Source organism: Cetorhinus maximus, chromosome 2, assembly GCF_964194155.1.
Source record: "Cetorhinus maximus chromosome 2, sCetMax3.hap1.1, whole genome shotgun sequence".
NCBI classification, from domain to species: domain Eukaryota; kingdom Metazoa; phylum Chordata; class Chondrichthyes; order Lamniformes; family Cetorhinidae; genus Cetorhinus; species Cetorhinus maximus.
In genome coordinates this window covers 87,646,725-87,661,805 of record NC_135880.1, presented here as the reverse complement: position 1 = coordinate 87,661,805, position 15,081 = coordinate 87,646,725, and the positions used below count along the sequence as shown (strand labels likewise).

The following is a 15,081-nucleotide window of genomic DNA, read 5'->3' as shown; positions in this document are numbered from 1 at the left end:
GAATACAGCTTCCTGCATTACTTTTTCTATCAGCTTGTGCTAAGCCAACAATCTCATCAGACTGAGAATAAGTATCCTTGCATTTCAACTGCCCATCCCCAGATGACCTTAATCGTATATACAAAAAAAAGAGAAATTGAAAACAGATCATTTTTAGAAGAAACATACATTTGATTTCTAAATGTTACAGATGACACAGTCCCTCTCAAAAAACCCTTCATAATCCAGTGGTAATTTCTGCAGCATTTGCTTTAACAAGAGTCTTTTACCCAATATTTAGGATTGCATTATCATTTTATTTGTATAAACAATAGTGCCATGGGATTCTAAAGAAAAACAAAACTAAACAAGTGCAAATCAAAGTTTTAACAGGAATTGAATTCAAATTCCAATCAAACAATAAGCAAAATAAAACTTCAAACATGACTAATGTTGCCCAAATCACGTGGAAGACATTTCAGTTAAAAAAAAAGCATTCTAATGAAATGGTCAACATTTGATTGCTGTTTTGTATTAACTAATTAAACCAAAGAAAACAAACTTTCAGGTCATTTCAAATCTAGTTTAAAAACATTTTCATAACAGAAATAAAATCATAAACTTTAATAGCAGAGAAAACTTCATAGTATGAAGTTTTTAGATCTCCCTTCACTGACAAATTTTATCAAACAACTGTCGTATGTAATCATTAAAGTTCATTAGTTAGGTCTTCATAAATTTACAAATAAAAAGGAAAATAAAATTTTGTATACAACAACTTGAATTTATGTAGCGCCTTTAGCATAAAGAATGCCCCAAAGCATTTCGCAAAGACATAAGGGAAAATTTGATGTTGTACCTAGGAAGGAGATACCAAAAGCCTGGTCAAAGAAGTCTGTTTTGAGGAGGTTAGTAAGTAACAGGGGTGGGAGTGAAAGGCAGAAGAGTTTAGGGAATGGATCCCAAAGAATACAACCTGGACAACTGAAGGATCAGCATCATTGGTGGGATGAAGGGAATGCAGAAAATGCCAGCTACAAAGGTGTGTGCTAGGGCAGGGAGGGGTGATATAGGGCAGGAAGAGATTACTAAGTTAGAATGAAGTGAGACCATAGAGTTTTTTTTTTGAAGTATTCAAACTTCAGTGTTTTTGGAGACAGAGAACCAATGTTGGTCAGAAAGAACCAGGGTGAAAAGTGCATGGGGCTTTGTATAGGACAGGATGCATACAACTGGGCTTTTAACAAGTTGGGCTTTGCGGAGGATGGAGCCCAGCAAGGATAGTGTTATTATATTCAAGTCTGGAGGTACAAAGGCATGTATGAGGATTTCAATATCGAGGTGGAAAAAAATTAGCCTTCAACTGAATGTATATCGGGCTGGATTTTAAGTGCCCCTGCTGGGCGCGTTTACAGCAAGGAGGAAATACGTAAAATAGGTCGGGTGGCTAGACCACCACCTTCCCACCCACCTCTGACCTGACCCCATGATCCTAGGTGGATGGACGCCGAAATTGGCAGCCCACTGCCATATGTAAATACATAATTAAAGTTCAATTAGGCTCGTTAGCTTGTTACCCTGTCCACACTAAAATACAGCTGGCGTGGGCAGGTGAGTGGGAGTGGGCAGACTGTTTTATAAGGCCTAGATGAAAAGGGGGGGGGGGGGGGAGTAATGGGGGCATATCATTTAGCAGGAGCCCTGTGCTCATCAGGTAGCAACCCCCCCACCCCCCCAAGATGTCGCCTCCCCACCTTCCTTGCACACCGCCTGCCCTCCAAAACCTAGCCCCCCATCCTCCTCACTGGGCTCTCGGCTTCCTCCCCGCTCTAAAACCCTGGGACTTATCTTTCTGGGACAGCAATGATCTTCTCCGTCTCCTTCCTGCAGTCCCATCGGCGTCCACTACTGAGCTGTGGTGCTGCCGGGACTGCTGGAGCTGCAATCAGATTGCCTGGCAGCTCCTGAAAGCTGGACTTCCTCCCACTGAGAGGCAGAGTCCCACGCTCAACCAAAATAGCCCATTCCCAGCGTGTTAGGACTGCAGTATGGGCTTGTTCCGGTAATGTCGGTTTCCGGCCGATTTTCCTTCCGCAGAGAGGCGAGCAGTCCGCCCGCTTGTAAAATACAGCCCATGGAGTCTGAAATAATGCTCATGGTTTAACAGGGTGCTCAAGTTACAAACAATTTAGTTCAGCCTGAAGCGCTGGTCAGGAAGGGGGTAGAATCAGTGGTAAGAGAATGTAGTTTGCGGTGGGACCATAGATGATGACTATGATCATCCCAATGTTGACTTAGAAGAGGTTTTGACTGACTCAACAGAAAATGACAACATTGAGGCATTTGAAAGTTCAAGGGAGATGGTGAAGAGGTAAAGCAGAATGTCATTAGCACATATATGGAAGCTGCCCTAATGTTTCTGGATGAAGTCATCAAGAGGCAGCATGTAAATAATATTGGGGTTGCGGGCCATGAAAAGTTGCTGGGGTACTCCGGGGTGATGGTGTGAGAAAGGAAGGTGGGAAGAAATCCACTGCTGGCTATGTTTTGATAAACGGGGAAGGAACTTTAAGTAAACATTTCCACAAAGCTGAACAATAGAAGAGAGGGGATGGAGAAGGGGCATGGTTGAACATTCATGGAAATGCCAAGGAGAGATAAAGGAATATGGTCACAGAATATGTTGCTCGTGACTTTGAAAAGGTTAATTTTGACACTGGTGTTAAAGGGTGCAAACCAGACTGGAGGGATTTAACTAGGAAGTTACAGAAGAGACAGGCAAGGTGTAGGGTAATAAATTCAAGGACACTATTGAAGAAAAGTAAGTTAGAAATGTGATGATAATTGGTGAGGATGGAAGGATAGTAGAAATTTAAGGATAAGTTGATAGTGGTTTGAAGCAGAGAGGAGCAATCTTGGTGACAAATAAATTCACAAGTTCCCCATTCTTGTAGTTGAGATGTTGATGGTTGAGTCAAGGGTTTTGAGGAGGTAGTTCATTATAGGAGAGAGGGAGAGAGAGAGACTGGTATTCACCTTTTTCTCCAGGATAATCTTGGAATAATGGCTTGCTTTGGCTGAAGAGAGCTCAGCATTATGATCTAAGCCAATTATGCATCCGGTACACTCAAGTCTATACCTATCAGAGTGGAGCGAAGATGGGATTTGTATCAAGGGGAATGCCAGGATGGACAGACAGTTTTGCTGGGAATGAGGGTAAAGATGGAAATAAGAGCATGGTTAAGCAAACTGATAGTGGGAGAAGTTTGTGGCAAATGACAGATCAAATTTGAGCACCAGGTTGTAAGAGACCTGTGGAGGTGTTTTCTCTCCATTGTCAGTGAAGGAATGTGGGTGGATAGTAAGGTTGATGGTGGTATAGTGTCAATGTCACTGGACTAGTAATTCAGAGGCCAATGCTCTGGAGACATGGGCTCAAATCCCATCACAAAGCTGGTGGAATTTAAATTTAATTAATAAATCTGGAATTTGGAGAAAGCTAGCCTCACTAATAGCAATCATGAAACTATCATTGGTTTTCATAAAAACATATCTGGTTTGCTAACGTCCTTTAGGGAAGAAAATCTGCCAACCTTACCCGGTCTGGCCTACATGTGACTCTAGACCCACATCAATGTGGTTGACTCGAATGCCCTCTGAAATGACTGACCAAACCACTCAATACAAGGGCAATTAGGGATGGGCTTGCCAGCAACACTCACATCCCATGAAAGAATAAATTTTAAAATGGTGATATTGTCAGAGATAGTAATGTCATAAATTGAGATCATGGTGAGAGAGGCCACAAGGTATGGTGTATGTTGAGATCAAGAGGTATGCCAAAGACATGGGTCAAGGAGAGTTTATGTGAAGATTCAAATTGAAAGTGGGCAGGAGGGTGGTGAATTCAGATGAAAGGAGGTTAAGGAGGTTGAGGTGAGGCACTGGGTTGTGTTGCAATACAACTAGGCCCAATGAATGATTGGAACATTTTTAAAAAATAGTAACAATAATTTTGTGCTCTTTAATTTGAGGATGTCACTGTCGGGGAAATGGCAAACATTTACACTTTTTCCACTTACTGACATCATCACTTACTCTCAGGTCAGGTTGAAAGTAAACCTTCTTGTACATTACCTGAATATGCCTTAGCCCCTACCTCAGAGAAGCTGTTATTTTTGAGTACAAATTGGTATCAAACATAGGCAGTTCTGTTCTGGTGATCTATAGCCAAAGGAAGTGTATCTTACTGAAGATCTTAATATCTGCCAGAGAAAAAATCTGTTTGTAATCATGGGATTGGCGTGGGGGCGGCAGGGTGGTAGAGGAATTCAAATCTAGTCCCAGGAATACAAAGAAAAGTGTTTCCTAACTTCTCCTCTACACAGTTCCTCAAAAGCTATCTTTTCTGAGCTCCTTCAATGGTTCAGTTAGTTAAGGCATTGGCTAGCTCATTTACACAGACCTGACTGATATAAGCCAGGGTGCAATTGTACTTGATAATTTTTGTCAGAACCAGCATGTTAGGCTGTTGACAGAACAAAATGATATTCAGCTCCTGCTCTCAAATGCTATCACACAACTGGATATGGGTAAGGACAGGATCACAGTCAGCTGAAATGTACCTTTCTAGTTTGCAGGCAAACACTCTCTATGCTTACAAATAAAGAATGCTTATTTAGTCAAGATATTAATACTATAAAAATAGGGAAGAAAATGGGACAAAGGTGGAATAAAAGCAATATAGATTTTCTAATTTATCTAATTTTAATAGTAGCAATTGATTTAATACAGAACATCAATCTCAAAACCATTCATCTCTTACTCCCCTATTCTACACCATTTATATTATAAAATACCTGAATATTTATAATGCAGAAACAATCACAGCATATTTGCAAGTGTTTTAAAAACTATTACCTATTTTTTTTTAGTTTACATTAGGACCTTTTTAAAAAAAACATGTAGAAAGAACAGTCAAAAATATTTTAAAATTTATTCAGCTAAGTTTCTTCTATACAAATGTACATATAATTAAATTTGGTACTATTCTGTATTTTTAAAATGTTAGGTTAAATTTTTAGTATGTGTCAAAAAACTAAAAAATGGATTGCTTAGTAGATTTATCAAACTCACTGGCCAGGATTTTCCAGCTCCGTCATGGCGGAAGCCACAGCGGGAGATTCAGCGGCCCAAACAAAAATCCATTCACTTTCAGCGGGACCAGACAATCCCAGTGATGGGCAGGGCCGGAAAATCCCACCCTCTCTCTTGGTATTATTGCTTAGTAGATTTTACCACATTCATTGTCTTGGTATTAACTTTTGTGGGAGTTACAAAACTTGCTTTTGAACCTCCAGGTTTCCTTCCTGTGGAATTCAGTGGTAAGTTGGGGGTGGATGTCATGGTTAAATGGATAGCTTGTGAGTTATTGTTGTTCTGATTACTGTTTATAGATTCCACTGGTGATCGAAACTGTCCAACATATCTGTTCAATGGTTCACCCATTTCTAAACTAGCTGGAGACTTTGGTAACGTTCCTTCACTTTCTGTGCCCTTCCTGTTATCTAATTCACAAATTGTTTGTTCGATTTCCACAACAGGCTCCTCAAAAGTTACTCTCAGTTTTAAATTCTGAGAAGTTCTACTTTTTGAAGATGGTGACTTAAGAGCACTTTTAGGACTGTTTGTAGTTTTTTGTGTGGTAGTATTGTCAGCACAAGGCAGAAAAGGTTCCTCAATAGATTGGGTCCTGACTGGACTTTTTATCTGATGCTGACAGTCAGGAACTTTATCATTGCTTTCAGCAGTAGGAGAATGGCTCTGTTCCTCTGATGTACCAGAGGCTTTAAGGGAAAAAGGAAACATTCTCCCCACTGCTGAGGCATGCTTTTTAATCATGAAATGTACTTTTGCAGTGTATTCCTCTTTTTCAACAATGGGCTCTGGTCGTGGCTTGTCAGCTCTTTTAATGGGAGAGTTCTTCTGATCTTCACTGATATAGGAGTCAGTGTCTGACTCACTAGAGGATCTCTGAGAATATCTCAGTCTGGTCAGTTTCAGTTCCCTTTTGTCTCTCAGGACTTTCTTTGCAGACCCTGTTACAACACTTGCCTCCTGCCCATCTTGAAATTCCAAAGAAAGTTTTTCTTGTGTGCACACATTTCCAGAAATCTCTTCTCCCAAGAGTTGGCGAAGAATTTTGTCTGCTTCTTCACCTTTTTGTTTCAGCAACCCTTTTTTGGTAGTCTTTGGTTTGGTTTCAGTGTTGCAAGTAGTAGCACTCCCATTTGCACTTATCCCAGTCATCTTTTGCTCACAGGATGTCTGAGTTTTCTTCTTACCATTTTCAGATGGTATAAAGGAACTGGTCGTAGTAGAAAATAAACAAAAAACACAAGATACATAAGAATGAATTAAAGATAGGTTCTTAGCACTGTACATTTCCAAAAATTTTTAAAAACTACTTTATTGAGCCAAGGTTTAACTAATTTCATTTTAAAAATGCTAGTTTTTTTTTAAATTAAAACACTAAGTGAAACAGCTGGTTAGCCTGCCAGAGCATATTTCTCAGACAGCCACAAGTTGAGTCAGTTTTTCAACACTATTTTCCACTCTTCTCACTTGGGTGATTTTTAAAGAGCTCCCAGGTAACCTAAGAGATGGAATGGATGAGAAGTACTTCAACAAAGTGTGACTTGCAGTTTCTGTGAGATTATATCAGAGCAGCACAAATGTCTATTACAGAAAATTCACTGCTCCAGATTATCCCAGCCTCCCACCTCAACGATAACAGATGGTGTAGTGATCCTCAAGAGTACTTTTTTTTTTGCATGGTTTATTTTTTCAATTTATTCAGTGAATAAATGTTTCCCAACTCCCCTGATTATAGAGAATAATAGTCTCACCATTCAAAACTGCATGGCGTTATTTGTACAGATGTAGCAAAAAAGAGCACAATAGTTGGAAAGTTACAAGGAAGTCAAGGTCTCATTAATCTGGCTGAGCAAATAATTTTAGAACACAGCACTCTGTCCCTTCAAGTACAGGCTAATATTTTTTAAGCTATCATTGGATTTATGTTTCCCAACAGTGTTAGTGATTTGGTACATACCTTGCATGCCAACTAACAGTTGAAAGATTAAAATTGCTTCTGAAAATACAAACTATTTTAAAAAATAGATTTAGTCTATGGTACTGATATGCACTGAGAATAGTAACTTCTCTGTGGTTAGAAGATACAGGATTCTAAGTAGAAATATGAAGCTAATGGAAGAAAGCGGAAAGATAGTAAAGCATACCTTACAGCCAGATATTAATGTGGCCAAGTCCAAAGGTGGCTCTTTGTTTACTCGGGAGGTAGTTTATTCAGTTTTTTTGTCAGGATATAACTTAGATGCATTATGGCCGGGGTGTACCAGACCATTAACTGTCCTGCTGAAATTGAATTGTGTTGCAGCACAAGCCTTATTGATGAGGGAGTCAAGATAATAGTTAGCAGATCCAAATATAATAGGGCCAGAATTTTACACTCCCCCACCGGTGGGTGGGTTTGTAAGGGGGGCGGGGTGGAGTGTGGCGGGGGAATGGGGTGTAGCGTGAAACTGACGGGACAGGATTCCCTCCGGGTTTCTGCCCGCCCTGACCACACAGCGATTTTAAGCTGGGCCAGGCAATCCGCCTGCACTTGCCCCAGTTGAGGCTCTTAAGTGGTCAATAATTGGCCACTTAAGGGCTGTTTCCCACCCAGCCTCAATCTTTAGGCCGATGAGAGGATTGAAGTTGCTTGGGGGTAGCCTGAAAATCAACAGAGTTAGATCCTGGGCAGGAAGGGGTGGGGTGGTGTGCCTCCATCAGAAGCTCCATCTGAAGTCGGGCGCTCCCCCTCCCCACCCCAGCCTCCAGACCTCCCTCCCCACCCTGGTCTCTCCCCTGAGGCCCCAACTGCCCCCATCACACTCTTCCACACCGGCACTGAGACCCTTTAAACTTACCTGGGCCTCCGGTGCCCGGACTTAGTCTCAGGCGTCCTCCTGCATTTCCTCACCTGTCCACTGCAGCTCTTGTTGCTGCAGGGACTGTAGAGCTGCCGGACAATCAGATTGGCCAGCAGCTCTCTAAGGTGGGACTTCCTACCGAATGAGGGGTGGAAGTCCCGCCTGCAGCCACTTAACATTCATTCGAGCGTGAAATGGCTGCAGGGATTCGGAGTCAGCAGGGAACTCTGTGGATGGCGCGAAGCGAGACCCCGCCATCTGAAAAATTCAGGCCTAGTGGTTTATAAGAAGTGCCTTTGAAAAATTTTACCAGGGTTTTGAATAATTGAATACTCCAGGATAAATATCCAAAAGAGTTTTCTCCCTGAAATTGTTTACCAGTGCACTTCTTTGGATTTTTAAAATCTTGTACCATGAAATTGAATTGAAATAAGATAGGGTGACACTTCAGGGCAATACTAAGGGAGTGCCACACAGGTACAATCTTTCATGACGGGACATTTAATCGAGGTCCCTCTCAAGTGGGCATAAAATATCCCATGGCACTATTTGAAGAAGAGTCGAGGAGTTCTCCTGATGTCCCAGCCAATATCTGTCTCTCAATCAACAAGGCTAAAATAAAACAAAATAACTCATTGCAGGCTGTGAAACTTGCTATGTACAAATTGGCTCCACATTTCACTACACTTCAAAAGTACTTAATTGTTTGCAAACTGCTTTGGGACATCCTGAGGTTATGAAAGTTATAATGGATGGTGTCAAATGGAAGTTGTTTTTAAACAGGCTTTGGGAATCACTGCTCCCAGTAAATATGTCATGATTCTATCCCTAATGAATGGGCACATTAACAAACTGTAAAAAAAAGAAAAATGTAGAGTAGTGATGGATAAAGGGGCAATACCAGAAGAAACAGAAGACTGAAAATAAAAAGACAAGGTTATCCCAATAACATAATTAGCAAAGGCAACATATAGGGTGCATCACTGGACTAATAAAATGAAATTCAGCCAGCGCTATCTACTCCTATTGATATCTAATGACATCAGCTGGAAAGTGCCTGCATACAGACATCAGGCAAGGACATGATAAGGCTTAACTTTAATGTTCCACCCCCATTCATGGCTGAATAACCTACAGATACTTAAGGATTGATAATGTAATGGCAGGATCCCAATGTACTTTAGTACACTAGGCACCTGATTTAAATGTCATTGATCGCGGACAGAAAAAAATACTGTCTTTTAAAAAATTTATTCATGGGATGTGGGTGTCACTGGCTAGGTCAGTATTTATTGCCCATCCCTAATTGCCTTTGAGAAGGCGGTGGTGAGTTGCCTTCTTGAACCACTGCAGTCCATGTGCTGTAGGTACACCCACAGTGCTGGTAGGGAGGGAGGTCCAGGGTTTTGACCCAGCGAATCATTTCCAAATCAGGATGATGAATGGCTTTGAGGGGGACTTCTAGGTTGTGGGTTTCCAATGTGTCTGCTGCCCTTTTCCTTCTAGATAATAGAGGTCGTGGGTTTGGAAAATGCTGTCTAAAGAGGCTTGGTGAGTCCCTGCAGTGCATCTTGTGCGACAGTGGTGGAGCGAGTGAATATTTGTGGATGGGGTAGCAATCAAGCTTGCTGCTTTGTCCTGGATGGTGTCAAGCTTCTTGAGTGTTGTAGGAGTTGCACCCATCCAGGCAAGTGGAGAGTATTCCACCATGCTCCTGACTGTAGATGGTGGACAGACTTTGGGAATTCAGGTGGTGCGTCATTTGCTGCAAGATTCCTAGCCTCTGGCCTGCTCTTGTAGACACAGTATTTATAAGGCTGGTCCAGATTCTGGTCAATGGTAACCCTCAAGGATGTTGATAGTGGCAGAATTCAGCAGTGATAATGCCATTGAATGGTAAAGGGCAATGGTTAGATTTTCTCTTGTTGGAGATGGTCATTGCAGGGCACTTGTGTGGCACGAATGTTACTTGCCACTTGTCAGCCCAAGTCCGGATATTGTCCAGGTCTTGCTACACTTGGACATGTACTGCTTCAGTATCTGAGGAGTTGTGAATGGTGCTTAACATTGTGCAATCATCAGCGAACATCCCAACTTCTAACTTTATGATAGAAGGAAGGTCATTGATGAAGCATCTGAAGGTGGTTGGACCTAGGACACTATCCTAAGGAACTCCTTCAGTGATGTCCTGGAACTGAGAAGATTGTCCTCCGACAACCACAACCATCTTACTTTGTGCTAGGTATCACTCCAACCAGTGGAGAGTTTTCCCCGATTCCCATTGACTCCAGTTTTGCTAGGGCTCCGTGATGCCACACTCTGTCAAGTGCTGCCTTGATGTCAAGGGCAGTCATTCTCACCTCACCTCGGGAGTTCTTTTGTCCACATTTGAACCAAGGCTGTAATGAGGTCAGGAACTGAGTGGCCCTGGCGAAACCCAAACTGAATGTTAGTAAGCAGGTTATTGCTAAGCAAGTGCTGCTTTATAGCACTGTTGATAACCACTTCCATCACTTTACTGATGATCAAGAGCAGATAGGTAATTGGCTGGGTTGGATTTGTCCCGCTTTCTGTGTACAAGATGTAGCTGGGCAATTTTCCACATTGCCGGGTAGATGCCTATGTTGCGGCTGTACTGGAACAGCTTGGCTAGGGGGTGCGGCAAGTTCTGGAACACAAGTCTTCAGTACTACTACCAGAATATTGTCAGAGCCCAAAGCCTTTGCAGTATCCAGTGCCTTCAGCTGATTCTTGTGATGCTGGGGGCCTCCAGAGGAGGCCGAGATGGATCATCCACTTGGTACATCTTGCTGAACATTGTTGCAAATACTTCAGCCCCATCTATTGCACTGATATGCTGGGCTGCTCCATCATTGAGGATGGGGGATATTTCTGGAGTCGCCTCCTCCAGTGAGTTGTTTAGTTGTCCACCACCATTTATGACTGGATGTGGCAAGAAAGCAGAGCTTAGATCTGATCCACTGGTTCTGCAATCACTTGGCTCTGTCTACCACTTGCAGCTTATGCTGCTTGGCATGCAAGTAGTTCTGTGTTGTAGCTTCACCAGGTTGACAACTCATTTTTAGAACAAAAACAGAATTACCTGGAAAAACTCAGCAGGTCTGGCAGCATCGGCGGAGAAGAAAAGAGTTGACGTTTCGAGTCCTCATGACCCTTCAGCAGAATTGAGTAAAGTTAGGAGAGGGGTGAAATATAAGCTGGTTTAAGGCAGTGGGGGGGTGGGGGGAAGAGAAGTTGGGGGGTGGGGGGGTGGTTGTAGGGACAAGCAAGCAGTAATAGGAGCAGATAATCAAAAGATGTCACAGACAAAAGGAACAAAGGGTGTTGAAGGTGGTGATATTATCTAAGAAAATGTGCTAATTAAGAATGGATGGCAGGACACTCAAGATACAGCTCTAGTGGGGTTGGGGTGGAAAGACTGACAGGGTATTACAGTTATAGATTTAAAAACACTAGAAATAGGTGGGGAAAGAAAAATCTATATAAATTATTGGAAAAAACAAAAGGGAGGGGGAAGAAAACGGAAAGGGGGTGGGGATGGGGGAGGGAGTTTAAGATCTAAAGTTGTTGAATTCAATATTCAGCCCGAAAGGCTGTAAAGTGCCTAGTCGGAAGATGAGATGCTGTTCCTCCAGTTTGCGTTGGGCTTCACTGGAACAATGCAGCATTAGTGTTTACTAAAACCCGTTTTCACAGCCATATTTCCTTTCTCAGTGACTGTCTACGTCTCCGACTCACCCCACGTGGATTTCAACTGAAATTCCATCCCTCATGTTTCGAACCCACCCAGGATTACAGGTATCTCCGGGACATAAAACGTTTCTCGGACTGCTGTTCCCGTTGCATTCTGAGATCCACGCTCAATGCCATGCGCCGCCATATGAACACACTCGACCTCTCCCTCCAGCAGCACCGCCGCACCCTTTTTCAAAGCTGCGCGTGCCCCCAGTTTCATTTTATTCTTCGTCTCATCCGACGCCTCAACAAGAAACTTTTTCTCTTTCTCTCAAGTGCTAAGGAATGCAAGCTCCAACAACTCATCGACACCAACACCCATCTAGGACCCTCCACCCCTGCTTGTCCCTCCGTCCCCACCCCATCTTCCAATCCCAGCCCCAGCCGCATATTCACTATACCCCCTGACCTTCCCCTCTCCGATGCTGAACGTTCAGTGCTCAGCAAAGGACTTAGTTTCATACCCTTATGCCCTCATCTCAATGAATTTCGGGCTCGGCACGATGCTGAACTCTTCTTCCGCCGTCTTCGTCTCCATGCTCACTTCTTTGGGCATGAGTCCTCTCCCCGTTCAACGGATCCTTTTACCCACCTCCAATATTCTCCCTCCACCTGGACCCCTCCCTCTGGATTCTTACCTTCTCTTGATCTTTTCATTGAGAACTGTTGGCGTGACATTAGTCGTCTCAATTTCTCTGCTCCTCTCACCCATTCTAATCTGTCTCACTCTGAACTTACTGCACTCCGTTCTCTCAGGTCCAACCCCAACATTGTCATCAAACCCGCTGACAAGGGTGGTGCTGTTGTTGTTGGCGCACTGACCTCTACCTCGCGGAGGCTGAGCGTCAACTCACAGACACTTCCTCCTATCTCTCCCTGGACCATGACCCCACCACTGAACATCAAGCCATTGTTTCCAGGACTGTCACTGACCTCATCTCCTCTGGAGATCTTCCTCCCACAGCTTCCAACCTGATAGTCGCCCAGCCTCGGACGGCCTGCTTCTACCTCCTACCCAAAATCCACAAACAGAACTGTCCCGGCAGACCGATTGTGTCAGCCTGTTCCTGCCCCATGGAACTCATTTCTCGTTATCGTGACTCCCTTCTCTTTCCCCTTGTCCAGTCCCTTCCCACCTACATCCGTGATTCCTCTGACACCTTACGTCACATCAACAATTTCCAGTTCCCTGGCCCCAACCGCTTCCTCTTCACCATGGACGTCCAATCCCTCTACACCTCCATCCCCCACCAGGATGGTCTGAGGGCCCTTAGCTTCTTCCTTTAACAGAGGCCCGAACAATCCCCATCCACCACTACTCTCCTCCGTCTGGCTGAACTTGTTCTCACACTGAACAATTTCTCCTTTAACTCCTCTCACTTCCTCCAAATAAAAGGTGTGGCTATGGGTACCCGCATGGGCCCAAGCTATGCCTGTCTCTTTATGGGGTATGTGGAACATTCCTTGTTCCAGTCCTACTCTGGCCCCATCCCACAACTCTTTCTCCGGTACATCGATGATTACTTCGGTGCGGCTTCATGCTCTCGTCAGGACCTGGAAAAATTTTATTAATTTTGCTTCCAATCTCCACCCCTCCATCATTTTCACATGGTCCATCTCTGACACTTCCCTTCCCTTCTTTGACCTCTCTGTCTCAATTTCTGGTGATAGACTGTCCACCAATATCCATTACAAGCCTACCGACTCCCACAGCTACCTCGACTACAGCTCCTCACACCCTGCTTCCTGTAAGGACTCCATCCCATTCTCTCAGTTCCTTCGCCTCCGTTGCATCTGTTCTGATGATGCTACCTTCAAAAACAGTTCCTCTGACATGTCCTCCTTCTTCCTTAACCGAGGTTTTCCACCCACGGTCGTTGACAGGGTCCTCAACCGTGTCCGGCCCATCTTCCGCGCATCCGCCCTCACGCCTTCTCCTCCCTCCCAGAAACATGATAGGGTCCCCTTTGTCCTCACTTATCACCCCACCAGCCTCCGCATTCAAAGGATCATCCTCCCCCATTTCCGTCAACTCCAGCATGATGCCACCACCAAACACATCTTCCCTTCACCACCCCTGACGGCATTCCGTAGGGATCGTTCCCTCCGGGTCACCCTGGTCCACTCCTCCATCACCCCCTATTCCTCAACCCCCACCTATGGCACCTCCTCATGCCCACGCAGAAGATGCAACACCTGCCCCTTCACTTCCTCTCTCCTCACTGTCCAAGGGCCCAAACACTCCTTTCAAGCGAAGCAGCATTTCACTTGCATTTCCCCTAACTTAGTCTACTGCATTCGTTGCTCCCAATGCGGTCTCCTCTACATTGGAGATACCAAACGCAAACTGGGCGACCGCTTTGCAGAACACCTGCGGTCTGTCCGCAAGAAAGACCCAAACCTCCCTGTCGCTTGCCATTTTAACACTCCACCCTGCTCTCTTGCCCACATGTCTGCCCTTGGCTTGCTGCATTGTTCCAGTGAAGCCCAACGCAAACTGGAGGAACAGCACCTCATCTTCCAACTAGGCACTTTACAGCCTTCTGGGCTGAATATTGAATTCAACAACTTTAGATCTTAAACTCCCTTCCCCATCCCCACCCCCTTTCCGTTTCTTCCCCCCCCTTTTGTTTTTTCCAATAATTTATATAGATTTTTCTTTCCCCACCTATTTCCAGTATTTTTAAATCTATAACTGTAATACCCTGTCAGTCTTTCCACCCCACCCCCACTAGAGCTGTACCTTGAGTGTCCTGCCATCCATTCTTAATTAGCACATTTTCTTAGATAATATCACCACCTTCAACACCTCTTTGTTCCTTTTGTCTGTGACATCTTTTGATTATCTGCTCCTATCACTGCTTTCTTGTCCCTACAACCACCCCACCCCCCAACTTCTCCCTCCCCCCACCTTAAACCAGCTTATATTTCACCCCTCTCCTAACTTTACTCAGTTCTGCTGACGGGTCATGAGGACTCGAAACGTCAACTCTTTTCTTCTCCGCCGACGCTGCCAGACCTGCTGAGTTTTTCCGGGTAATTCTGTTTTTGTTTTGGATTTCCAGCATCCGCAGTAGTTTTTTGTTTTTACCTCATTTTTAGATATGCCTGGTGCTGTTCCTGGCATATCCTCCTGCACTCTTCATTGAACCAGGGTTGATCCCCTGGTTTGGTGGTAATGCTATAATCAGGGATGCCAGGCCATGAGGTTACAGATTGTGGTTGTATACAATTCAGCTGCTGCTGATAGCCCATTTTACCTCATGTTTGCCCAGTTTTGAGTTGCTAGATCTGTTCAAAATCTATCCCATTTAGCTTGGTGGTAGTGCCACACAACTCGATGGAGGGT

The 15,081-nt window shown here is 44.0% G+C and overlaps 1 protein-coding gene across 3 annotated transcripts in view; it reads right to left on the bottom strand.

Moving 5' to 3' along the window:
* Positions 1-275: 275 nt before the first annotated feature.
* The window catches only part of sncaip (synuclein, alpha interacting protein), a 158,983-nt gene continuing 144,177 nt past the window's right edge, over positions 276-15,081 (bottom strand). For all 3 annotated transcript variants that reach the window (XM_078566808.1, XM_078566796.1, XM_078566818.1), the window contains one exon: positions 276-6,346. In XM_078566808.1, coding sequence (XP_078422934.1) covers positions 5,257-6,346 — 1,090 coding nt within the window. In that variant the 3' untranslated portion in view covers positions 276-5,256. The remainder of the gene's footprint in view (positions 6,347-15,081) is intronic.